At 39.3% G+C, this 26370-nt stretch overlaps 3 protein-coding genes across 8 annotated transcripts in view; 2 read left to right on the plus strand and 1 right to left on the minus strand.

Annotated features, from left to right (window-relative positions):
• LOC129741849 (uncharacterized) overlaps positions 1–10890 on the plus strand; it is a 57172-nt gene extending 46282 nt beyond the window's left edge. For all 4 annotated transcript variants that reach the window (XM_055733655.1, XM_055733654.1, XM_055733653.1 and 1 more), the window contains 2 exons: positions 3176–3530; positions 3600–10890. In XM_055733655.1, the coding sequence (XP_055589630.1) occupies positions 3176–3530; positions 3600–3790 (546 nt within the window). In that variant the 3' untranslated portion in view covers positions 3791–10890. The remainder of the gene's footprint in view (positions 1–3175; positions 3531–3599) is intronic.
• A 4645-nt stretch (positions 10891–15535) lies between these two features.
• Positions 15536–26370, plus strand: part of LOC129741848 (carbohydrate sulfotransferase 5) — a 123540-nt gene continuing 112705 nt past the window's right edge. The window contains exon 1 of one of the 3 annotated variants that reach the window (XM_055733650.1): positions 15536–15723. The gene's annotated coding sequence lies outside the window, so the exon portion shown is untranslated. Of the gene's footprint in view, positions 15724–15746; positions 15896–15938; positions 16347–26370 lie in introns of those variants that run through there. The other 2 variants (XM_055733651.1, XM_055733652.1) reach the window with 2 other exon arrangements.
• On the minus strand, positions 24801–25766 carry LOC129742109 (uncharacterized protein K02A2.6-like). Its single transcript, XM_055733956.1, has one exon. The coding sequence runs from the start codon at positions 25764–25766 to the stop codon at positions 24801–24803; it is 966 nt and encodes a 321-aa protein (XP_055589931.1).

Raw genomic sequence — 26370 nt, forward strand, 5'->3', positions numbered from 1 at the left:
AGGCTAAATTAAGTATTTACGAAGAATGATTGTTAATTTCTCTCGAGTACTTTTTATTCATCTAAATGTGAACTTTGAAAGCACACGATTAATCAACCCTTCATTTCATGATTTTTTTTATTTGTCCTTGAAAATCATTTTAAACAGTTGGAAATGATGCGTATATCAAGAAAAAAAAAATTAAATACGATTTTTCACTTTTTCCATACATTAATTGTTGCAAATTTGTTACTTTATGAAACGAAGGGTTAACTATTTGACTTTTTGTTACTTGGTATTTCTCATGTGTGTGTGTGTGTGAAAAGGAGATGAAATTTCCCCTAGTTTTTTAGTTAGTATCTTTTTAGGAGTGAGTAAATAGCTTCTTGCATTCTTCCCCTTTGAAATTTTTTCCTCTAGACGATGTAGACCATGGGTGGCCACATTTGGCCCGCGAATGCTGATTTGTGACCCGCGAAGCTTTGATCAGCTCCTAATAATGATTCATTATTTTGAGGCAGTAAAAGGTCGCCTCCTTGGTCTTAAAATCTGTGAGAACTATTCAACGTTTAAATTTATTCAACAGTATCACACAAAAGTCAGACATAACCAAAATTATAAATTCGTTGAGATTATATTGGATTTCAAGATTATGGAAAGCATCCTCCGCATTTTTATCTACCTTACAACACCTTTTTTCCATTAACGTAAGCTTTTTGGAAGGACCATTAGAAATTGTACATTGTTAAAGCAGCTTACAAATTACATCTTTTGTTCTACGCAAAAACTTTAAAGATGAGGAAAAAAATTTACAAAGTTTTCATAAAGTGCATAGCCACAGGGGCCAAAAAAATTTGCTTTAAGTGCCTCTTTGGTTGCTATTTTTGCACAATTCAACCAATTTTTCGTAAATTTTTAAACACATTACGACTAACTTATAGCTTTACTTTTAAAAGTTTTTGTTGAATAATACCACAAATAACTAAGATATTTCAACTCAAACTTATACAACTTAAAAAAGTGAATTATGTACATATTTTTCGATTTTTTCCCTACCCCACCTGTAGACGAGGTATGTGTTTCGTATTTTCTTCCTAACTTAGGATCAATCCTTGTTCTGAAAAAATCAATCCAAAATGAAAATCATTTTTTCAGATCTAAATCGTTTTACAAATTCCTTTTTTTTGTTAGATCGAAAAACACATGGGCCAAGAATTTCTAAGGATACTAAAATGATAAATTTCAGAAAAATAGGTACATTTCAAGTTTTCTCGTGTTTTAAAGTTTTTTGAATCATAATTTGAAACATTTTACACAAAAAGTTAGTTAAAATAATGAATGGGTTTGGTTTAATGACGATTTTAGTAAACTTCGTCTAAAGGCGGGGTAGAGTTTTAAAGGGTTAGTAGAAAATAAGTGCGCCATCAGGATGTATCTGATTTCAACGTCAAATTACTCCGCAAATTTAAGCCAGTTTCCAAAAATAAACAAGTTTCTGTCAGAATATTTCATTCCATTAATACCAAACCAGGGGTGAAATTATGAATCCTATTCGATTCAAGTTACCCGTTTCGAGTTGAACTCGAATCGAATTAGAATCAGTATTACGAATCTCGTTCGAGTTCTAAATTTTAACTTATTAGATTTTGAATAAATCGGGTAGTAGATCATCTCGAAAAGTTCCATTCGAATCGAGATCGGTAATGCCAAAGTTGGCCGAATCGAACGACACTCGATTGTTTCGAGTTCCATAATCCCGCCCCAGATTTAGAATACAACGTCGATTAAATGACTACCCCCAATTGATAAGCAAAAAGCAGCTCTTTCGAGGGCATTCTCTATACCATTGGCTAGAATTTCGAGCTTTGTAGTGGTTATTTTAGATCGTCGACTGGTTTGAAGTTCGTCAATGTTTAAGTTTTCAATTTCAACATTGAAATTTAATTTTGTAATATGTTCACAGAAAAAAAATGTTGCCGTTACCGTTAAATTCTGAGAACGAGGAAGGCAGTTTATGATTTTTTTTTAGACAATAATTTCAACGGTAAACACGCACAATTTTCACAACTGAACAATCGTTTTCGATGTAAAACACTAGAGTTTCAGCGTGTTTTTTGGTCTGTATTAGCTGTCATAGCTTAAGTGGCACTAAATGATGTATCGAAATTGCGTTTTTATGTCGAAATCGACTGTAGAAAGTGTAATTCGACTTACAAATCGGATTGACATGAACAAATTTGAAGCCCATAAAAGTTGAAACATAATATGCAAAATTGATTATATATTTCTATACTATTTTAAATTATCAACTAAAAATGAAATGAAAAAAATATGCTAAAACTTTTTTTGGGTCCGCCGACAAATCGATTTTTTTTTATTTGGCCCGCAGGCTGAAAATGTTGGCCACCCATGATGTAGACCGTTTGCTTTATTTTGGAGTAAAGGGGTGCAAACCTCATGTTTTGGGAAAATAATTTAGTTTTAAATCTTTTAAACCCTTTGTTCTTGTGATAAGTAGATATTGGGCTACTTACATCCACTGAAAACGGATTTTGTTCACTTTGGCTTTTATATCCAAGTAACACCGATAGTTATATTACACACCTCAAGCCCCTTATACAACCAAAACTTTATCTTTATCCTGCTATAAAACTTTAATTGTTACTTGGGGTACCCTTTTCACATGTTTGTGATGATTTTGCCAACGGTATTTAAGTTGAAGTTTGTTAGTTAGTTGTTAGTTGAATCACGTTGAATTCATCTGTAGGCAAACAGGTTGTCAGGATAAAAATCACTATCACAAGATAGATTGTGTTTTTTTTAAGAAATGCCTAGTGAGCAGTGTCAAACAGAGAAACATCTTGTTTTTCTCTCCTTTAAACTAGAATTGGAAGAAGCAAATAGTTATTTATGCAACAAGTGGCGAAAAAAGAAATTTATTCTGCACAAATCGTAAAAATCAGTTTTGCGACGATTTGCATACAAAAAATTTTGCAATGCCAAGAAATACCCTTGAAAACCAATTTCTTTTACTTGAAATAAAAGTTTGTAGTTTTTCTTTCAAAATCGAAACAGTGTCGAAAAGAAGCATTTTTGGACACTGTTTTGAAAACTGTATCGAAAAGTACTTTACTCTCGAGATTGTTTTTCTCGGTAGGAAAAGCCTGTCGTATAACATTTTGTTTTGTTTCTACAGATCATAGGCTATGTCTGCTCGATCGAGGCCGCCATCCTGGCAACCCTAGCCTGGTGCCCGTCCCAGTATCGGCACGTGATCGACGACTACAGCGACATGTGCCTGGACGAGCGCGAAATGAGCCCGATCTGCAGCCACGGGCTGACAGACTTGGTGCCCAGCAATATCAACAGCAACAATAACGTGGCCGGCAACAATCTGAACAACCTGGCCGCAGCGGTGACATCAATGGAGGCCAACAATGGCAACGCGATCGAGATGTCCAACCATCGCAGCTACGCGAACAGTAGCAGCAAACTCGAAACGGGTGATAGCTTGACGACACCGACGGGAAACCAGAAACCTTATATACCAGGTGAGTTTGACTTTCGTGTTTTGAGAAATGGACTTCTTGAGCTCTAATGTTGTATCTGGTTCATTGCAGTGAAACGTCCCGACCAAGCCTATAATCAGCGTCCTACCTTAGGTAATATGCAGAAATCCAACAATCGTAACCGACGGGGTTACCACTACCAACCGATTGCCTCAACGTCACGGCAAAGTCCGACCTTTGTGCTGGACGACGATATCTTGCCGGGGCCCTCTAGCCGATCTCCCGATTACTCTAGTGCGTGATAACGGAGGTGCCGGTTCTTTTTTATTCGCACTTTGGCCGAAACCATCAAAAGCAGCTGCCGTGGGGCCGTTGAATTATGTAGCTGGGTCTACTACGAACCGCGGGGGTCGGGAGAAATCCGTCGACTCCATGGCTTGGTTGATAGGCACCTTCGCGTATCCGAGGCTGCTAAGCTAGCGGCGATGCTTTCTTCTACCTTCTATATGTACTACCGTCATCTTCTATTACTACGTCTATAACTCAATTGATGTAACAAAGCATCTTGCGTACATGAAGGCATGAAAGGAACCATGTTACGTTATTTCGAACGGTTCCCCTCGAGATAGGTCATTGTTGCGCATAGATTCGCTTCTAACGCGTAGACCGGTTTCGTGCAGCGATTGTCAAGCGGAAAATTTGGTATTTTTGGTGTACATACTAGTGGATGAGAAACTAGAATACTCTGTTGCGGTGAGACTTTACTCACTCGAGGAGACTAAAAAGACGCATTTGAAATCATTATTCATTAAAAAAAAAAACTAGTAAGCAGTATCTATTGGACGTTGAGAAAGGGAGGAATGTTAGTATTTTTTTTGCGTAAAAGAGCATATGAATGAACAAATAATAACATTATAAATTATATTAATTTAGTAACCAAAAGATTTCGCAAAGTAATAACTTGTAATAAAGCGTAAATAAAGCGTAGTCCTTTTAGAAATGGGACAGTTACGAATGCGTGTATCTCAAAAACCGTTCGTTTGATCAAAATACTTTCTATGAAGAAAATGAAGGTAATGTTATGATATTTCATGAAAAAATTTCAAAAAAATTATTTATCGTTTTTTGTTAGAGAAATTTTCATTTTATTCTTGGTATCTCCCATTGGCCGGCGCACACTTTTTTCAGTCTTGGTATTGATCAGTTTTTCCAGTTTATATTTCGTCAAATCTATATTTGAGGTGGCTTCACCCTCCTTCTTCAATTTCTGAAACTTTTCGGTCCAATACTTCTCTTTTAAAAGAAACTGGAAGCATTTTAGTGGATACAGTAGTTTCGAAATGATCAAATTTGATTATTTTTGACCACATTTTTGAACGTTTTTAATGGAATTTCTTCTGGCAAAATCTGACAATAACGAAGTAAAACCATCATAAGATTGAACTTGAAGTAAAATCGGTTAGTATAAATCGTAGGTTGCGGATGGTACATACAAAATTACTCTTTTTAGGCTTTTAAAAACAGCGAAAACCAAAGTTTTGTTTTGAAAATTCTTGTTTTTTTTCGCAGGAGCAGAATTTTAGCAAATCATTATAATTTTAACAAAATAACCAGCAAATACATACTTTAATATACTCGGGATCTTGCAACGAGCAGACATGGTATATGATTCAAACGCTGGAATTTGTTTAAAATAGGATATTTCATAAGTTTTGTCGTTCATCAGAAATCATCTGTCCCATAGCCTCGGTACCGGCTTTACTGCTTACGAGCTCTGGAACTAGCAAAAAATGGTTGTTTGAGGTTAAGTTTGAATGAGTCATCACTAGGCAACACTTTCAGCTTATCGGAGAAAATTGTTTTGGACATTTCACCGATCTACCCTTAGTTTTTCACTTATTGAAAATTAAAAATGCTGGTATGAGACTTGACTTCCCTGATGACCCTCAACCGTAGTTGCCGATCATGTGCTTCACTCCAATGCTTGATTTGAACTTTGTGGACATTATTGACAGTGTTTGCATACTTATCCACCACAAAAACTCAGTAATTCTTTGAATAATCAACGGTTTTGTCAGCTAACAATTTGATAATGACGAATTTTAAAGGAAACTGTGCAAAATTATTTTATTTCTTTTTCACTTGCATCGTACATAATTCAAAAACGCGTAAATTTTAAATTTTGAAAAAAAATAGGTCGAATAGTACTTTTTACAGGCAACAAAATGCTGTCAAAATTTTGAATATCCGATAACTAGCAAACGAGCTATTAGCAAATGAAAGTGTCCCATTTCTAAAAGAACTAAGCTTTATGTATAACTGCAAAAATCGTTATTTCGAAGCAAACCGAGGTGTGGGTTCGATAAAAAAGTATATAATTTCGTAAAGTATTTATATAAAATTAGCAGAAAATACAATTAGTCTACAGGTTTTAAATAAGTGGCAAAGACGCGTTGTAGATACAGTTTAAAATACGAAACAAATTTGCTACAAAAATCATCAGAACAATTACAATAACGGTGAATGATGATTTTGTTAAAATAAACGAGATAAGATATAACTAGTAACCAATTGAAAGTGTTGTGAGAAATTCCAATCACGTATCGACATTTCAACTGTACATTTCGTTAGGAGATTTCAGTATTGGTTATGTTTCGTTGAGAGGTCTTCTTCCTGATGTTTACATTATTTGAAACTTAAGCTGAACGTACAATTAGTGAGTTTCGTTAATCTCAGTTGATTGCACAGTGGGCTCCTACAAGCATATCGCCGTTCCTCGGTTACACTTTATTGAACAGTAAATTTCTTTTTTGTTTTTCTGTTGGACTTCTGTATGGTATGAGTCATATAAAACAAAAACCACAACCCAGCTACGGCTGAAGAAGGACAAGCAATCTCAATACTCGGTAATACAGTAGTAGTGGTCAATTTGAAGTCGTTCGATGTGCAATATTTTTGAAAAAAAACCTATGCTTTCCACTATTGATACAGCTTGCACATCAATCAGCAAAATACAGCCCTTTCGCTTAGTATCTTCCCGGTTAAAATTAGAAAAATGAAGAAAAAAACCAAACTAAACCATGTATCCGTCCCAGTAAATCTATTTTGTAGTCGATACTCGGGATTCAGTTACAACTATCAACTCTATAGTCGTTTTACTCTGTACTGCGATTTAAAGCGAAGTTATAGGGTGTTTAATCTTCTGCCGTCCACATTGAGGTGGCAAACATTAGTTGCCAGCTCAACGAAAAAAAAAAAGATATTAAATCATATATAATTGGAGTACATGTGAAAACTATATGAAAGTAACAAACGCAAATAACCCACAAAACTGCCCGCCACTTTTTTCTCTTAATGCGGCCAGGTTTCGTTAGAGCAGATTATTCGCTACCTAGAATCATTCGTGACCCATCTCTCAACTTTATCACAAACATCCATTCAAGATTAGAACAGAGCAGATTAGAGATAGACCGCCATCAGCATCACCACATGCAGAGACAATAAATGCATCCACATTCGTTAGGCGAATAATTTTTGAGACAAATGTGCTGCTTCGCAAGCCCACTGTGCCCCACTCGTTGAAAAAGAGCGATTACCTACATATGTATTAGCAAAGAAGCGCCACAAATACCCCGAAAATTTGCATTTGATTTTATATATTCCCACGAAAGTGTAAAACAACATCAACTTCAAACAACAAAACACCATGTCACCAAATCTTAGTAGAAAAAACAACAAGAGTCTAAATATCACACCCGAATTTCGTCACGGGTCACACCGTGAACTGTTTTACAAACAAGAAAACCCGAACGGTATTATCATAAAAAATTATAGCAACAGAATTCGCAATAGAAACCGAACAATTAATTTATTGATTACCGTCGCAATTTTGTGTATTACACGATAGTCGATAACCAACAAAAGTATTATTTTTGCAAATCACAAACACTAAGAACAGATCGAAACTGTTTGTTTTTTTTATTAGAATCACCGTATAATCGACGAGATATATTCGTTGAATTTGAATAACATACATTCAATTTTTTCAATGTAATGCTGTATTAATTTTGTTTAATTAGTTTCAGGAAGTTATGAATGAAAATTCAAAATCAGAATTCAATTTAAAGAAAACCGTTTTTAACATTTTCCCTAAGAGAAAAATTGACAAACTGTGTTCCGGGGCTTTACCAATCTAATCATGTTTAAAACTTTTTATAGTTAATATTTCAAATTAAATTTTCATTTAGAGTCATGTGTTATAACATTTCTTTTTCCTTAAATCAACTTTTCCTTCAAAATAATGATGGAAGCTATCATCAACACTCATAGAAATTTAAAGGCTTTAACACGAGAGTGGTAAAAACAAGTAGATGAAACTTTATTATGAAAAACATAGATTTAAACGAACGAACAACACTCAAACAGTTTGTACAACGTAAAAGACAGAGACAGAAAGAAAAACCTTTAAAAGAGATGCAAGCAAAAGTTACTGTTTAATCGAATCTACACACAACTGATTGGACTTCGTCAGGATACGAGGTATTACAAAAAAATAAAAAATAAAACAAAAATCTCGAGTTTGGGGTGGGTGTTTGTAAATATAGGTTTTAGATAGATTTGAAGATGGTTGTAGAAAAAATTTATAGAACACTGCAAACAAAAAAAAAGAGTAACATACCAATAAATAGAAAGAACTACTGCCAAAGAATTATCCTGAAACGATAGACGTCTTTAGTGATAACTTAACGAACAAAAAAGAGACATAACATTGATAGTAATACAAGATTTGAACATTTAGGTTGTTTCCGCTGATTCAATAGAAGGCAAACGCAGAGTTCTACAGCAAAAACAGACATTCACGAACAGCATTACAGTATTGAAATATTCTTTTCTTGGGGCAGTTACTTCAATTAGTTTTCTTTCTGTTTTATCTAGATTCATTTGAAATAAAGTAAGGAAAAGAAACAAACAAACAAAATCGAACTCGCGTAACACAACTCAATGCAAGTTTGCTTCTGGGAACGACAAAAAAAAGGCACAAGCACAAACTTACGAAATCCAAACAAAATCATACCATTTTTCTATAATCTTCTCGTATATCGACAATTTGCGTTATCCGAAAGAAAATCGAACTGCGCTAAAAGTAGATCAGAGGGCGGGTGCAATCATCATGTTTGAACATTTCCTTTCTTCGAACGGCAAACACTTTAAAGACAAGTTGAAGCAAACAGCAAAAAGTATAATCAAAATTAAAGAAAAAGTAAAGCGTAAAACAAAACCAAACGTCGAGCACAGAAATTCCATTTTATATACCATGATTTTACAGGGTATCGAAGGAAAATTCCGTTTCAAATGTGATTTGAATATAAAAAAAAACCATAAATTATAAGGCAACATTAAGGGAAATGCAGCCCGGGAAAAACAGAAATAATCCGCTGGGATGGACAAAGAAAATATGTAACTATATAGGACACATTAGAGCAGAACGAAATCCGGATTAAAGTTTGCAAAACAGGAAAACCAATTCAAAATATATAGATATATAAACAAGCATAATACGGTTTTGACATAACAGACGATGTAGATAGAATTGTTATATATGAAAATCATGAGAACATGTATATGGAAGCATTTTCGAGGCAAGGCAGCAAGTCAAGCATTTCAGAGAGAAAATCAACGAGGAACAAGACAATTGGGGGCCCTGTCGAAGGCAACGGAACAAGCAGTATCATAGTAATTCCGATTAAGTAAATTTTTGAAGAGAGGGAAAACAGAACTCATAACTGGATTATCTGAAAATATTTCTCAATGAATATTATTTAAGTGGACACTCGAAAATACATTTTCAAACTCAATATTTTAAGTTTAAAATTCTGTTGGTGCTTTCTTCTTAAAAAAAACTAACATGTTGTATTCGGCAATGTTTACAATTGGTTGAGGTTTTGACATGAATTTCATGAGAATTGGAATAAGTATTTGCACCCTGCTCTGTTGGCCAAGAAATTTGGTTTTTCTCGGTTGATTCGTATTGATTCGGTTGATTCGTTTTGAGAAATTCAAAACCAGTTTCCAAAAACTGTCCCTCTTAGTCAATTTTTTAACACGATTATCAACATATAAATAGGTTTGTGTAGATTGTACTAAATGTTTTTCCGAATGTCCACTTAAAAAAAGTTGAAAACCATTTTTTCTGGTTCTCCGTAAGCCAAAGGGCAGCATCATTGTTCGTTCCTCTCATCATGGTTGAACAAAACAAAATCAGAAAATCTCTTAGGCAAACATAGTCATTTTCTTACGCCCTTTCCGAACTTTTTCAATTTCAAACTGATTCAATATACCCTAGAAAGTTGATGTGCGACCCACGGAACGTTTGTGTAGTTAGTAAAATCCGATCCATTTTTAGACACTCGAACAGCTTATTTTTCAAGTATCGCCACAAGAAGCTTCAACATTGATTCGTAAAATAGAGCAAAGTGCCTAATTTTTAGACGATATAGTCTTCTTTTCTTATAGATGTATACTTACTGCACTGTTTCGGCCAATTTTGAATAAGTATTATCTTTATCTTCTACAACGGTGCACATCACTTCTAGTAGAACGGTACAACGGATGCTTTCGATTCTTTATAAAACCAAGTTCACACGGTATCCCTCCCACACGAGACCAACACAATGCTTTCTAGGCAACTCTTATTATCGGCATTTTAGAATATTTAAAAAAAAAACAAATAGGACAGTTTTCTTTCTCCTCACAAGAATAAAAAATAAGACAAAAATGTATTCAAAACACCAAACGTACGGTTCCATTTTGAATAAGTTCATAATTTGATTAAGTGCATTCGATCCAGAAACAAAATAGTTAAGGTCAAAAACACACAAAATCGAGTTACATATTTGAAACCATTCGTTATTCGAAACAAACGAAAAGGTTTGGAAGTTAAAAAAAATGAATTGTTGATCGAGTAAAACGAAACAGGAGCAGGATCGGAATCGATCGTAACCGATACAAACGCACTTTCTTTGGACGATAAACGGGATGGTTCGAACCATTAGAGTAATAATAGAATACTCTGAGTACATCACCTAGAACCAGAAGACAGGACATTTCATATGCTTGACGTACAGCTAGAGATCAAGCGAGAGAACCAGGATAAACGATAAAGCAAGAATGTACGACTTCGTAGGACACACATAATTAACAGAAATGGTGGCCAGGCGCGCGCGCGAGAAACAAACAAAATATAGTCAAATCTTTTAATGAGCAAGGAATAAAGGAAAGAAAAACCAAAAATAAAGCGAAACACAAAAACCCAAAAACCAAATCATTGTAAAAATAGACAATTCAACATTCCAAAAAAAAAAACAAACGATAAAATAAATGTTGTTTTCTTTATTATTTTCAATTTTTGTTGAAAGCTACTGGAGAAAATATGTGAAAGTTCATTGCCCTACGAATAAAACTTGTAATGGAACAATTACTCTATGGAGCCACCATTAAGCGTGGAAAGTTTTCTATTGCGTTATCTAGAAAACACTTTTTGATTTTCCGTCCCTCTGTGGTTTTCTGAGGGGCCGATCATATACCACGTGGACAACTTAGAGGGTGGGGCAGGGGTTACGCTTGTCCACAGAGAGGGAACTAGGGGTTTGTGTCATGTCCACGTGGACATACTTAGCTGAACATTTTCGAAATGAAATAAACATGGCTGAAAGTCTCTTTATTTAATATAGACAACAAAAATATATATTATGTTAATTTGAAATCCCAAAAATTGGTTGCATTCAAGGTAAAAATAAATGTAAAAAAAAACTTAAGCAAAGTGATACATGTTAAGCAATACAAAATATTAGATTTCTACCTCCAATAAGAAGTTGACATAAATGCTCAGGATTCAATGATTTCATTGCTTAACACAAAATATGTTCGCTTGAGCATAAGATCATTTTTTGTTTTTTTTATCTCGAGCAAACTGAAGTTGCTTTCCACAGTAATCGAGTTTTAAGTTTAAGCTACCTTTTGCACACATTCATTTGAATTTTGTTAAGTTATTAAGCTTACGAGGTGTGACTGAAGAATCATGTCTCCCAGGAAACAAAGTTCATCTCTCTCTAAGTGATAATTTGGTAATTTATTGATTGCAATATTTTAATAATTATTTTCTATCAGTCTAATCGACGATTTTAATTTTCAATAACAAAAATTCAAAACAAAATGTATTCTAACTGTAATAGGTATGGGTACAGGTAAAAAATACGATTATGTCGGAGGGGCAAAAATCACGGTACGAATGTACCCAGATGGTCGTGCCATCTACCAGAGCTGCGGCAACACATCAACGTGACGACAAAGACGAATTCATCGCGCAGCTGGAACGGGAATACGACCGATGTCCAAAACATGATATCAAGATCGTCATCGGGGATTTCAACGCTCAGGTCGGCCGGGAAGAAGAATTCAAACCAACAGTTGGAAGGTTCAGTGCGCATCAGATGACCAACGAAAACGGCCTCAGACTTATCGATTTTGCCGCCTTTAAACGAATGGTCGTACGTAGTACCCTTTTCCAGCACCGCCTCCCACACAAGAACACCTTCAGATCACCGTATCAAACTCAATCACAGATCGACCTCGTTTTGATAGGCAGTCGGCACTGCTCGGGCATCATCGACGTTAGATCCTGTCGAGGCGCCAACATCGAGTCAGACCATTATCTGGTGATTGTGAAGATACGACAGCGGAAGAGGCAGCTAGTCCGAATTTTTCAAGAAAAAAGGCGCCGCCTGGAGGAGGAGGAGTTGGGCCAGCTGCATCGTTCCCAAGAAACACGAAAGTTCTATCAGAAACTCAACGCATCCCGCAAAGGCTTCGTGCCGCAAGCCGAAATGTGCCGGGATAAGGACGGGGGTATCCTGACGGACAATCGTGAGGTGATCAAAAGGTGGAAGCAGCACTTCGATGAACACCTGAACGGCGCACATGCAGGAGATCAAGACGGTGGAGGAAGGTACATCGCCGGCGTAGCCAATGACTAGGTGGAGCCACTCCCAACGATGAGTGAGTCCAAGGAAACCATTCATCAGCTGGATAGCAACAAGTCAGCTGGGAATGTGGCATCGCAGCTAAACTTATCAAAATGGGCCCGGACAAGTTGGCCGATTGCCTACACCAGTTGATGGTCCGGATCTGGGACACAGAAAAGCTACCAGAGGAGTGGAAGGAGGGGGTAATATGCCCCATCTACAAGAAGGGCGACAAATTGGACTGTGAGAACAACCGAGCGATCACTGTCCTCAATGCCGCCTACAAAGTGTTGACCCGAATCCTACTGCGTCGCCTAACGCCACAAGCAAACAGATTCGTGGGAAGTCATCAGGCCGGCTTCATGGAGGGACGGTCTACGGCGGACCAGATCTTCACACTACGGCAAATCCTCCAAAAATGCCGTGAATACCAAGACCCTACGAACCATCTATTCAGCGACTTCAAAGCCGCATACGACCGTGACGAGCGACTTCAAAGCCGCATCGACCGTGACGAGGTATGGAAAATCATGGACGAGAACGGCTTTTCCGGGAAGCTCAAGATCAAGGCGACGTTGGATGGAACGCAGGGCTGTGTGCGGATTTCGGGTGAATTGCCGAGTTTATTCGAATCACGCAGGGGGTTCGACAAGGCGATGGTCTATCCTGCATGATGTTCATCATGGCGCTAGAAGTTGTCATTCGACGAGCGGTGGGCGAAATACGGGGCACGACTGCTTATCCCGTTTGCCGACGCTATTGATATAGTCGGCAGATCATCTGCGGCGGTGGAGAAGATCTATCGCAAACTGAAACGCGAAGCATGAAGATTGGGTTAACGTTAATGATTAATACGTCCAAGACGAAGTACATGCTGGCCTTCGGATCCGAGACCGACCAAGCCCGCTTGTCCAGTAATAACAAGGTCATCGACGGCGCCGTACTGAAGATAGACGAAGACTTTGTCTATCTCGGCTTACTGGTGACCGAAGGCAGACAATGACACCAGCTGTGAGATCCGGCGGCGAATGATCAGCCAATGTCGTTCCTACTATGGACTCCACAAGCAACTGCGGTCGAGAAGAGTTAGCTCTCGCACGAAGTGTAACATGTACATGACGCTCATTAGACCGAGGAGGACCTGCGTACACTCGGAGTATTCGAGCGACGAGTGTTAAGAATCAACTTTGGCGGCGTACAGGAGAAGGGAGTTTGGAGGAGAAGGATGAACCACGAGCTCGCTCGTTTTTACGGCCAACCCAGTATCCAGAAGTCCAGTATGGTGGAGGCTGGCCGGATGCACTGGGCAGGACATGTTGCGAGGATGAAGGACGACTGTCCTGCAAATCAGGTGTTCGCTACGAATCCGGCAGGAACGAGACGAGCAGGGGCGCAACGAGCCCAACGAGGTGTTTAAACCAAATGGAGGGTGACCGCGTGATCTGGCGAATGTGTGGGATGAAATAAAAGAACGGTTACCATACACGCAGAAAAATATATTTTAGAAATAATAAGATTTCGGTCGAAAATAATAAAAATTTTGGTTGGGAAAAAGCACAAATATATTTTTGGCCACACTGAATAAAAGTATCGTTTTGATTTAAAGTTATCGTTTGATTGAAAACGAAATACACCCTTTATATAAATGATTCATCATACTTTTCAAAATAATAAAATTTTGGGTAAAACACACAAAAAATTTTTAGCCTAAAATTAAAAAATAGGGGGGGTTAAAAATTAAAAATAACTTATGATTTGAATTCATTTTTGTTTCAATTCAAATGAAAGCAAAGTTTTTATGGATTTTCGGATTTATTGAATTCGATTACAATTTTTGTTTTTTGCATCATTTGTTCGATAAAAAATCCCTTTTTTTCCTTGGGAAGTTTCATGTTTCGCTTGGCACATTATGGTTAACTCCCGCCAATTGCTTGCCTTGGGGAATAATTACCAACCAGCTGTACTGGATCAATACAGGGACCCATTTTCTTCATGAACCAGCTTCGTTTGTTAGTCCGACTTCGATCTGTTCCTTAAACATAAAAATATAAAAATAAGTAACTCACCCAAACTTGAGTTTATGATACAAACCTGTTAGATGAGCTCTGGAACAAATCCGGAGGTCCGGCCGCACCGACGAATGAGCTGTTCGGATAAGAAAATTTGATAATTTTTTCCCGCTAATTTTTTTTTTCTTTTGTTTTTTATTTGTTGGTCTACTACACGATTATTGAAATAAACCGATTTATGATTTAGAATTAAACCAAAATTTATATGTAAGTAATAAAAAATGAGTGTGCAAGAATTACAAAATTTTATTGTTATTTTCGATCGATTTTTTAGTGAAACCTACACGAAAATTTGCATCGATATTGTAAAATAAAATAACAAAACGTTTTGTTGAAACCAACCCCCTTTCTTTTTCTGCGTGATGGACCGAGTGCATTTTAGGAATTATGTTCATCAAGTTATGTCTTGAAACGGTATCTACGTTGAACAAAAATCCCATCTTGTGTGGTTTGTATTTTTTTGCTCTTGGAATTGTTTGAATTTGAAATATTTTATCGAGTTTTTCTGAAAATTTGTTTTGCTCGAATATTGTAATAGTTAAGATTTTTTTTTCAACATATCTGATTGTCTGTGGTGAAATCCATATTTTTTCGAGGACCAAAATTAGTGTAATATTTTCGTTTAAAATTTACCTATTGTTATAAGACACAGCCTATCCCTAGCGTCGACTAGAAACCCTATTTTCACATCATACAAATATCAAAAAACACCAGGATTTTTCTATCACTGAAATCACCAAAATTTCAAAAATACACATTCACTCTTGAATCGATTTTTAAACTTTCAATGTTTTATTTTCCAGTGTAATCGTCGAGTGCGGTGTAGCTGCCGCCCCGCTTGAAAAAGCGGTGTAACTGGGTGGGCGCTGATGGGCGTAATGTGACAGCTGTTCGCGGGTGCATGGAGGACCGCGGGGTGAAAGGAAAATGGAAAATAAAAACATTCCATCTCTCGGTTCAATTTAAATCTATCCGTCGCGCATTCAACATCGTACTCGGGATTCCGTGAAGATTTTTTTTGCTCAGAGGATTTCAAATTGTGTATTTTGTGGAATTCGATAAAAGCAAACGAAAGTGGCCGTTGTATTCTATAAGCTAGTGTTTTGATACGTGCATATTTGAAAGAGTGTCCTCCAAGAAGTGCAGGTGTGGTTGTTGGGATATGACCATGAATAGCCTTAAGCGAAATCAAAATTTTTCTGCAAATAAAGTCAAAGCTCTACCGCCTACGTGCTCATCGATAATTGCCATCAGGGATTGTGCAAATGAAGCATTTAATTGACAAGTTCAGGCATATTGTTCCCCATGAGTGGATGTGGTCGGTTCACTTAATCGCGAAATAATTGCTGATAATGAACGTCGTGCAAGGAGTACAAAAAAAAGTTCCTTTAATGCAATGCCTCAAGAAATGTTCCTTAATATGGTATCGCATGTGTCAGCAAGCGACATTGCACTGATAAATTGTCGAGCTGTCGTTCCTCTGAGATTTCCTCGTCGTTCATCCATACAACAACCTAAATAAAAACCAAATGAATATGTGGCAAATGTATTTTATCTCGACCCAGTGAAGGATACGTGTCTAATGATGTTGTGCTACTAAACAGAAAAAGTGAATGGCGCTTATGATTAGACTTTTTTTTTCTTGGCTGCTCACAAAACCATGATCAAAGAAAAATATTGTGTAGCTACGTCGAGCCGTAATTAGTTTAATTATGCCTCCAGTTCTCCAACATGCCAGTGTTTTGTGAAACAGCAAACAACCGCTAATGGTAATTGAACCAACCGGAGAACTGCAAAGAAAGTGTGATTTCTAGCTTTTTTTGCCTTTTCTCAACAAGCCACTTTCGGTTCAACTTGGAAGAAAAAGATAGTAACGACGACAATCACCCTGAAGAACAACTTGTGTGGGGGACCCTATTGGGCTGGGCGTGTTCATCAAATTCGCATCAAAAACAACAATCCACGGCACGGTGAAGCACGCCTTCCTTCCTTCATTTGACTGTCTGTCCGTCTGTCAGAAAAGTATGTGGGTGGTTTCCTTAAATGCAGAGCTGCCGGAGCAGAAGATGAGTGCCTGTTGTGCATAAAGATGTGACCACCTCCCTAAAATACTGAGGGTTTTATTTTCTTTTTAGAACAATTGTGTACCCCGTTTCCGTTAAGGCAGAAGTTTCATAAACCCAAAGTTTATAGATATTTGAAATTTCGAACAAGTACCTAGAACATCATCTCAGCAGGAGTATAAATGAAACGCGTGTTTACAGGTTGGAAACGAACAAAGGATTGAATTTTATTTGTCAGAATGATACACGCTAATTTATGATCACTCACGTTTGGGTTACTTCAATTGGTACACTGATATTTTATAACACTGTCAATTTCCCGCCTCAATTGATGATCCCCAATTTCTCTCGTAGTTTGCAGAAGCGTGGCGATGGTAGTCCCTTGGTTAAGGCGTCCGCCACTTGCTCCTCGGTTTGCAAATACTGCAGCTCCAGTTGACCTTTCTCCACCAATTCTCTGACGAAGAAGTTCTGGATCTCGATGTGTTTCATACGTTTGTGTTTACGAGGATCCGACGTAACGGCGATACATGGTTGGTTATCCTCGTACACTGTAATCGGTAGCTCGACGTCTTGTCCCACAGACTTCAGGAGGTTCGTCGCCCATACGACCTCGCAGCTAGCCAGACACAACGCCATCAGTTCCGCTTCGGTACTCGACAAGGCAACTGATCCCTGTTTCTTGGTCGCCCACATCACGGTAGAACCATACAACTTGACGACAAATCCGGAAACTGATCTTCTGTCGTTGGGGTCGTTTCCCCAATCCGCATCAGCGTACGCCTCTAGCATTTTCGACGATTCAGTACGCTGGAACACGAGCTTACTATCAACTGTCCCTCTCAGGTATCTCAGGACTCGTTTCAGGTGGACCCAGTGATCATTGGTAGCACAACACTGGAATCCCGCAAAGTAGCTCACAGCTGCCGACAGGTCTGGTCTCGAAGTTACCATTAAGTACATTAGACAACCCACTAGCTCCTTGTACGGTTTGTCTGTGTACTCCTTCGGATTCTCTCCTTTCTCCAATCGCAGGCGTGGGTTCATCGGAATAGCGGAAGGTTTACAGTCGCTCATCCCGAATCTCTCGAGCACACTCTTGACGTAAGTGCTCTGGTCGATTTCCATGAGTCCCATCTCACGTTCACGCCTGATGTTCAATCCCAGGAATGACCTTACTTCCTGAAGATCCTTCATCTCGAATTCAGCAGACAGGCTTTTCTTGAGTTTCTTGATCTCCTTCTCCGAGTTGCTCACAAGCAATATGTCGTCCACGTAAATGACAACGTAAACAACAACGCCGTCCTGTCGTCGATAGTACAGACACAGGTCATGCTCGCTTCTCTTGAACCCAAGACTGCTCACAAAAACATGGAAACGCTGATTCCAGCTTCGAGAGGCTTGCTTAAGACCATAAATAGCCTTGTTCAGCTTACACACAAGACCATTCCCCCTCTCAAAGCCAGCTGGTTGGCGCATATAGATATCCTCGTCTAATACGCCGTTCAAAAATGCACACGTTACGTCCATCTGGTGTACGTGCCAGCGTTCATGGTTCGCCAATGCTAGGAGAATCCGCAGCGTCGACATTCTAGCAACAGGTGAGTAGGTCTCCGAAAAATCAAAACCTGGTCGCTGGGTAAAACCGCGAGCATCCAGTCTGGCTTTGTACCTGTCTACTTCACCATCACACTTGCGTTTAACCTTGAATACCCACTTATTATCGACCAATTTTCTACCAGCAGGTAACTTTGTTAAACGCCACGTGTCGTTCTTCTCCAATGAAGCTAGCTCTTCTTCAATTGCACGATTCCACTGCGACCAATCACTTCTCTTCTTGAGAGCCTCGATATCCGACGGAATATCGTCCAAATATTCCTCAGCACTTAACGCAAACACTGTCGCACTCAAGTCATAATCACTATGCCACGCGGGTGGCACCGTAGCACGACCGCTTCGACGCACGTCACCGTTTCCCGAGTGCTCATCACCGACCGACGCTTCGTTTTCACTTTGTTCTTCAGTATCTGTGTAAAACTCATCGTCTGTTTCTTGATGCACCCGCGGCGGGTTCTGATCAACTTCGCGATTGAGCACACGACTTCGTATCACGACCGCTCGACTTTCGTCTTTCCCGTTTTCGATCAACACCGGCGGCGAACAATGTCCCAACTTTTCCTCGTTGAACACAACATCACGAGCTGTGAAAACCTTTCTTCCGTTCCACACTCGATAACCGCTCGGACCGTAACCGACAAACCGAACTTTCTCACTCTTCGAATCAAGTTTCTTTCGAAGTTTTATTGGTACGTGTACGTAACACTCACTCCCGAAAACGCGCAAGTTCGAAACGTTTGGCTTTTTCCCGTGCCAAACCTCATACGGAGTCCGATCACCGGCGACCGCGACGCTTGGGCTTCGATTAAGCACATAATTTGCAGTGTAGACTGCCTCGCCCCACAAGTTCTTCGGCATTTCACTTGCTTCTAGCATAGCCCGCACTTTTTCCACGAGAGTTCTGTTGAGACGTTCACTTACGCCGTTCTGCTCTGGCGTATACGGTACCGTTGTCTCCAGCAGAATACCCAACTTCTTGCACAGACGCCGCATCGACTTACCCGTATATTCACCTCCATTATCGCAAACCAATCGGCTGATCTTGGTTCCGAAATGAGCGGATGCCATTGCCTCATATTCCTCAAAGCACTCCTGCACATCGCTCTTCGACCGAATGAGGTAAACCACGCACATATGGGTAAAATCATCCGTAAATGTGACGAAATAGTTGTTTCCGTCCCACGTTACTGGTGTCACAGGTCCACAAACGTCACTGTGAACGATTTCGAGGGGTCGACTCGCACGCTTTTCGATACGGCTGTGGAATGGCTCACGGGATTGTTTACCAACAATACAGGCTTCACACAACAATTTCACAGAGCCGTCCGCGACGTCCTCTACCGACAAGCCATCCACCATTTTCTTCGAAACTAGTTTCGCTAGATTATCACTACCTAGATGGCCAAACCTTTGGTGCCACAGCTCGAGTTTCTTGCTCACTTTGCCACTTATCATCGCACTTTCACTTGAGTTCACTTGTTTACACTCAAAGTCCATACAGTACAACTTGCCAAACTGGCAACCAGTGGCCACTGTCTCACCATCGGCCTCTACTGTTATACACCCTCTGTAGAAAATCACTTTCTTCCCAGATCTCTCCAATCGCCTGAGCGACAGAAGATTTAACGCCAGATCAGGAATGTATAAAACATCTTCCATGGTGATCACAATCTTTTGACCATTCACCACTGCTTGTACGACGACACGACCTTTCTTGTGTGCGCGCAACACTACCCCACTTTTCGCGGTCTGAATCACTACCGGCGTATGGAGAGTTTCCATAACCTCAAACAACGAACTATCGTTGGACATATGCTCAGACGCGCCACTGTCGAGGTACCACTTCGATTGCCTATTCACACTGGCAGCAGCAAATTCCACGTCGGCTGCAACAAAACTCACTGTTTTCGCACTCACATGTGCCTTTTGCACCGAGCTTTTGTTTTCGTGCCTTTTTGCACCACTATTCTTCGGACACTGCGCCCTCTTGTGGCCAAAACCGTGGCAGCCAAAACACTTTATCTTCGGTTTCTGTTTTCCAGAAAACGCGGCCTCTTCTTTTTCCGCTTCCGGCCGTTGGCCTCTTCGCTTGGCCTCCACATCCAGGTACTTTCTTCGCACAAGATCCAGCGTCAAATTGTCAGACACAGCCTCCATGGCTGTCGTCACGGCGTCATACGATTCCGGCATCGTAAGCATGAGGTGACAAATTACATCTTCCTCCTCCATGCATGCGCCAGCACCTTTTATCTCCCGCACCAACTGATCGAAGCGGAGAAAATGGTCCTGCAAACTATCACTCTCACTGTATCGCATAGAGAGCAACTGACGCTTCAGAAGAAACCGGTTCGTCAGACTCTTCCGCTGGAACACACTGTGGAGTCCATCCCAAATCTGTTTCGGGCTATTTTTGTCCTTGACATACTCCAAATGGCTGTCGGCGATAGCCTGAATCAACACGGACCGACACCGATTGTCCTGTTTAACACGTTCTGCGATTTTCACTTCCTTTCGCGTGGCAACTTCCGGACGGTCGTCTTCTCGGACATGCCAGAAATCCTCCTCCTCAGCCGCTTTCTCCACGCAATGAAGCACATCCAACTGCTGTAGATATGCCTTCATTCGGAAGCACCAGTTGTTAAACCCGGATCCGTCAAACGGCTTGATCCGGAGCGATCTCGTTTCCTCCTCCATTACGACCGACAAACTTTTTCGATCCGAAAACTTTTCATTCGCGAAAAACTTTTAGCACGCGGTTTGGAACTGAGGTTAGGCTGGGCCCAAAACCTCTCAGCAGGAGTATAAATGAAACGCGTGTTTACAGGTTGGAAACGAACAAAGGATTGAATTTTATTTGTCAGAATGATACACGCTAATTTATGTTCACTCACGTTTGGGTTACTTCAATTGGTACACTGATATTTTATAACACTGTCAATACATCAGTCCTGATAAAGCATTATAAATTTTCGTTTTGAATCAAGATAGGTACCACACTTCATTCGGATAATTATTTAGAAATTTTATTCGAATTCTGAATTTCGAAGCAAATACTGGTTTTGTTTTTTATTCTATTTTTTTATTTTCAATTCTGTTGGTGGAATTCTGATTTTTAATTCAGTCCTGATGTTTCATTCTCATTATTTTGAACTTTGATTCTGAATCATAAATCTATATAAATTTGCAATTTCATTTTATCCTGTTTTAAAAATCTACTTTCAGAAACGAAAGTTAAAAGCGTGAAATCAGTACCCGAGCAGACTTTGACGATAGCAAACCGGAACCAAAAAGAGCTAGCAATTCCAAAACGATTGCTAAATCAAGTGTTTTTAGTTTTTTTTCCTGATAGCGAAATTAAGTTTCATTAAAACGTTGAAATGTTCAATTTTGACGGTAAACCAACACCAAAGTAAAACATCCATAGAAAAATGGTAGCCCTATTTGATATTGATCTTCTACGACAGCTAAACAAGGCATCAATATGGTTTAATTTATTCATATTCATGGATCAGAAAAGCGAAATCAGTATGACAGTGTGAAATTTAAAATTAAATCGAATTGAAAACAAACAAAAATAAATAATAAACAAACAACAAATTCAGTTATTACCAACATAGAACGCGCGCATTAATAGGATTTCATTTCTTAGATAGCAAAACTCGGCAGCATTAAGGTGTCAATTTTACGCATTTTCTGTAAATCCACCCAGCCACTCCAGAGTATGACCCCTAAAAATTGCGAAATATGTCTTCAAGGTTCAAAAACACTTTTCTTAATGTTAACATGTTTTAAAAACCTTTTTATCAATAGGCGAACAGGAAATTAAAAAATCAATAAAAGTTAATCGATGGAGCCTTGAGTGTAAAATTGAACGCATTTTCGCTTGATGCACTCCTTCAAAGTTTTTACAGTGTCATCCGGTACCAGTTTCTCAGTTATTTTTTTCATTTTCTTAACATGTCCTTCTTGCCTTTGACTGTCTTCTTGCTTTTCCGAAGTTTCGCAGCTCCGGACAGTTTGTCCTTTGGAACAGTTTTAGAATAGTGGCACGAGGCCAAATCTGGCCAAAAACTGGGCCCTTTGTCACGAAAGGCTCACTTCTCAATCCGCTAGATATTTGGAGGCGAACTTAGACATTTTCTTCTTCTAAAATGTGTAGTCCACATCAAACTTGCTCTTGCCGGTGAAAAACTCCAACCCTGGAATTTGTTTAAAATCGGCTTTTATATACACCCAAAATAATTTAGAAATTATTTCTACGGTATTTTTCACGTAAACTAAGATTTTGATGCATCGTATCGATTCTACGTGAATTTTGTAGTAACCCCAGTGTAGCAAGGACGTCCCGGTAGCAACTACTTTACTTCCACATAACTGACCCGTGAATTTCACGTAAAGTCTAAGTGGATGATTTCAAATCTATTTTGTGCATTTTTCTCAAGCGTGTGGTGGCAAATTCAAATTAGAATATGGAATTGTGATCCGTCAGCTTAATTTGTTCCATGTTGTGAAATTTTTCGAAGCCGTTATGTCATCCGTCAGCCGTTGTCATCATGATTGGATATTCATCTGTTTGGGATTTGTCGTTTTGGTAAGTGATAAAAATTTTTAATTGTAATCAACTAATTTTTGTTTTTTCATTTTCTGATAGCAATGGCTCTGAATACAAGTGCTATTCCGTTGGAACTGTTGATAACCTTTCGTCTTTTAGTGGGACTGTCCGAATAAGATGTTCAACGGAACAACAGACAAGGTAAAATATTTTTCATTCAAAAAATACTTTTTTTATTAATGTATTCTTTACATTTTTTACAGGATTTCAAAAAGAAAGCTGCGTTGCAGGATGTCCAAAGATAAGTGTTTTTATACTTAAAAAGTGTAGTGTTAAGATGTGCAAAGATAGTGAAAATAAAGTTTATTCACAACAAAATTTAGTTTTTTTTAAAATCATTATTGTAAATAACAAAAACAGGAAGAAAAAAACACCCTTACATTCATTCGGATATTAAAAACATTCCTCGTGGCTTCCATAAACAAACCGCGTTGAACTGACAAAAAATTCACGTAGAATGTACGTGCGGCTCATGAAGCACAAATTCTTATAGGGACGCGTTCGCATATCGATTTCGTAGCATCTACGTGAAAATCAATTGGATAAAAATTATGTAGTTTTTCACGTAGCCCCTACGTGCGGATTATTTTGGGTGTACGTTTCGTTGTCCATCTCACAGCAGCCATATTTTGTCAGCATCCTCTCGTAGAGAAGAGTTTAAGCCGTCGGTTGTTGCCGCTCATCGCGGTTTGGGAAGTTCTGTACCTTGTATGTATGTAGTCCAGCTCTCTTCTTTGCATTCTGGGCGTGGCTCTGGGACATGCCGATCTTTTTATCCAAATCACTGCTTGTGACGTTGGGATTTGCTTCAATCATCCGCTTCATCTTTCCCTCCGTCTTTTTGTTATCCGGTCCCGGGTTTCTTCCAGCTTCTTTGTCGTGGTCCAACGTCAACCGCATTGGGAACCGCTTCAAAATTCTGGAGACGGTTGAATGGTCAAAACTGTCTACATTTTTCGGTGCGAGAGGTGAGGAAATTCCAGGTGTTTGTTCTCTCGACTCGCGTTGGTTCACCTCCATTTTCATTGAATCGAAAAACACGACTTCGAGTTTTTTGACAGCATGTAAACAATACACATCAATGAGAAAATGTGCAAAATTTGGTTGATTTTTACCCAATGGTAAAAAATTATGCCCTGTTGAATGTGTCGCATTTCGTGTTCGTCCTTTAATTCAGGCATGTAGATAAACATATTATTTGATTCGAGGGCATACCTTCGCAATATAAGCCTCTGACATTGATGCTCACACCTCAGAGATGAGAGTCATCAGAGAATCGACACTTGCGTGAGAGGTTCCACGGGCCTTCGCTTGAACTTACGCTCATATCAAATAGTCGAGGGCGAGGGTGTTCTTAACCGGACTGCTTGGAGGCTAAAATTATTCCGATGTGGTTTTGATGAAATTTTGAACTTTTCGTCGAATACCACTCATCATAATTTGGACACCCTGTTCGCTGACCTCAGCGGCCAGTTTAGTCCACCATATTTTTTTTTATGTTTTCCTCGGACATGGAAAGCCCGCTGGAGTTAAACTTTTCCAAGCCTCTTCTCCAACAGGCACAAAACCCTATCAAAACAATTTAACAATTCGTTTACAATATTGTTTTCACAGAACGTAAGAGCATTCCAGTGAGCGAATTACCCGAATAGAATTGTACGATGAAAAAACCATGCATTTTGTGGTAGCCGAGATTATAATAATGACTGGACAACTCTAGACGCGTACACGACCGACACAGTGAACCGCACTCAAGTGTAGTAAGAACAAGACTGAGGTGGTGGGTGGATATGTGTGTTATGCAGGTTGTCATCAGATAAACCGTATGTGTATATGTATGTGAAAACGAGGGGTATCACATCTCCCTTTTTTTATTAGAAAAACTTAAATATTACCTGAACTGACTGGCTCATGAGAAGGAACCTTTGTTATCAAGGACTGTACCGAACTGATGGTTTCGGGATGCGTGATGACTGCCGTACATACGGGAGTTCACGTTGCTTTGGAGAATTGCTTTGATCCAGATTGTCAGTAACTTTTAGAAGATGAGAAGAATTACGCTCAAAACGTTTGTCAGAATCCTGTCCGACTATAGTGACATTGGATCCTTTCTTGTCTACTACCGAATATTTCTCCTTGTGGAAATTGGTAGAGAGTTTATCTTGTGGGACGAGATTCTTGACCAGAACTGTATCTCCAGATTGTATCTCACTAGGTTTTGCTTTACGCTTTTTATCCTCTCGCTCTTTTCCTTCGAATTTGTTCGTGACATCTCTATCATGGAAACTAGACGTTGGAGGTACTGTCTCCAGATCATCAAACTGAGGGATTTTGAACCTCAATTTGCGATTTTGAAGTAATTCGCTGGGAGCTACCCCAGTTACGCAATGAGGTGTATTATTATACATTATAAGGTAATCGTCCAACTCTTTTTTCCAATCCCCATGGAGTGCCTTCGAAATTTTAAGCCGTTTTAACAGTGATCTGTTCTGGCGCTCGTCCTCGCCATTGGCTTGAGGCCAATACGGTGTGGTATGATTCAGTGTAATCCCAAGTATGCGACAAAATTCTCCAAACTCTTTGGAGACAAATTGTTTCGCGTTGTCCAAAGTGATTGTTCTCGGGTTCCCCCAGTTTCGAAATATGTTGCGCAAGGTTTTGATTGTCGCTTCTGCGGTGATTCTGTTCATAACAGAAATTTCCATATAACGAGTAAAGTAATCGATGATAACTAATATATGCTCTCCTGTTGGCATTGGTCCTAGGAAATCGATTGCCAAATCAGTCCAAGGTTTGTCTGGAAACATACGCCTTTTCATTGGCTCTGGAGGCTGCGTTGCCTGGACCAGACGACAACCTTCGCAAGATTCACACATGTTGACTGCTTGTTGGTCCATTTTTGGCCACCAACATTTGTCTCGGAGGCGGCTTTTCATTTTCGATTATCCTGGATGTCCTTCGTGGGCAATTTGGCACATCCTATTCCTCAAAGCCTCTGGGATGACAATTTTAGATCCTCGCATAACTAATCCATTGTTGAAACTAAGTTCATTTTGAAAAGGGGCATACGGTTTGGTTATGGGGTTATTCCAATTTGAGGACATTATGGCATCTCGAATTGTAGAAAGTTCGCTATCGGATTTGGTTTCGTTTGCAATTTCCGAGATGTCAATGGCCGCAGCTTCCTGAACTTATCACTACTTCTGTTTCAAAATCAAAATCTTCTCCAGGAACATCGTTGAGTGTAGACAACGCTTTCGCTGTCACATGACGGATGTAAGCCTCTGATTCTTCAGACCACATGTCATCACGCACATGAGCAGAAAGACGTGAGAGAGGGTCAGCTATGTTGGTTGATCCTCGACGATACACTACGATAAATCTGAATGCTTGTAGCCGCAGAAGCCATCGCTCAATTCTCATGGTAGGTTTTGATGTCGGACTAAAAATGGTCTCCAGCGGTCGATGATCGGTTTCTAGTTCGAACGTTATGCCGATCAA

Source organism: Uranotaenia lowii, chromosome 2 (genome assembly GCF_029784155.1).
Source record: "Uranotaenia lowii strain MFRU-FL chromosome 2, ASM2978415v1, whole genome shotgun sequence".
Taxonomy (NCBI): Eukaryota; Metazoa; Arthropoda; class Insecta; order Diptera; family Culicidae; genus Uranotaenia; species Uranotaenia lowii.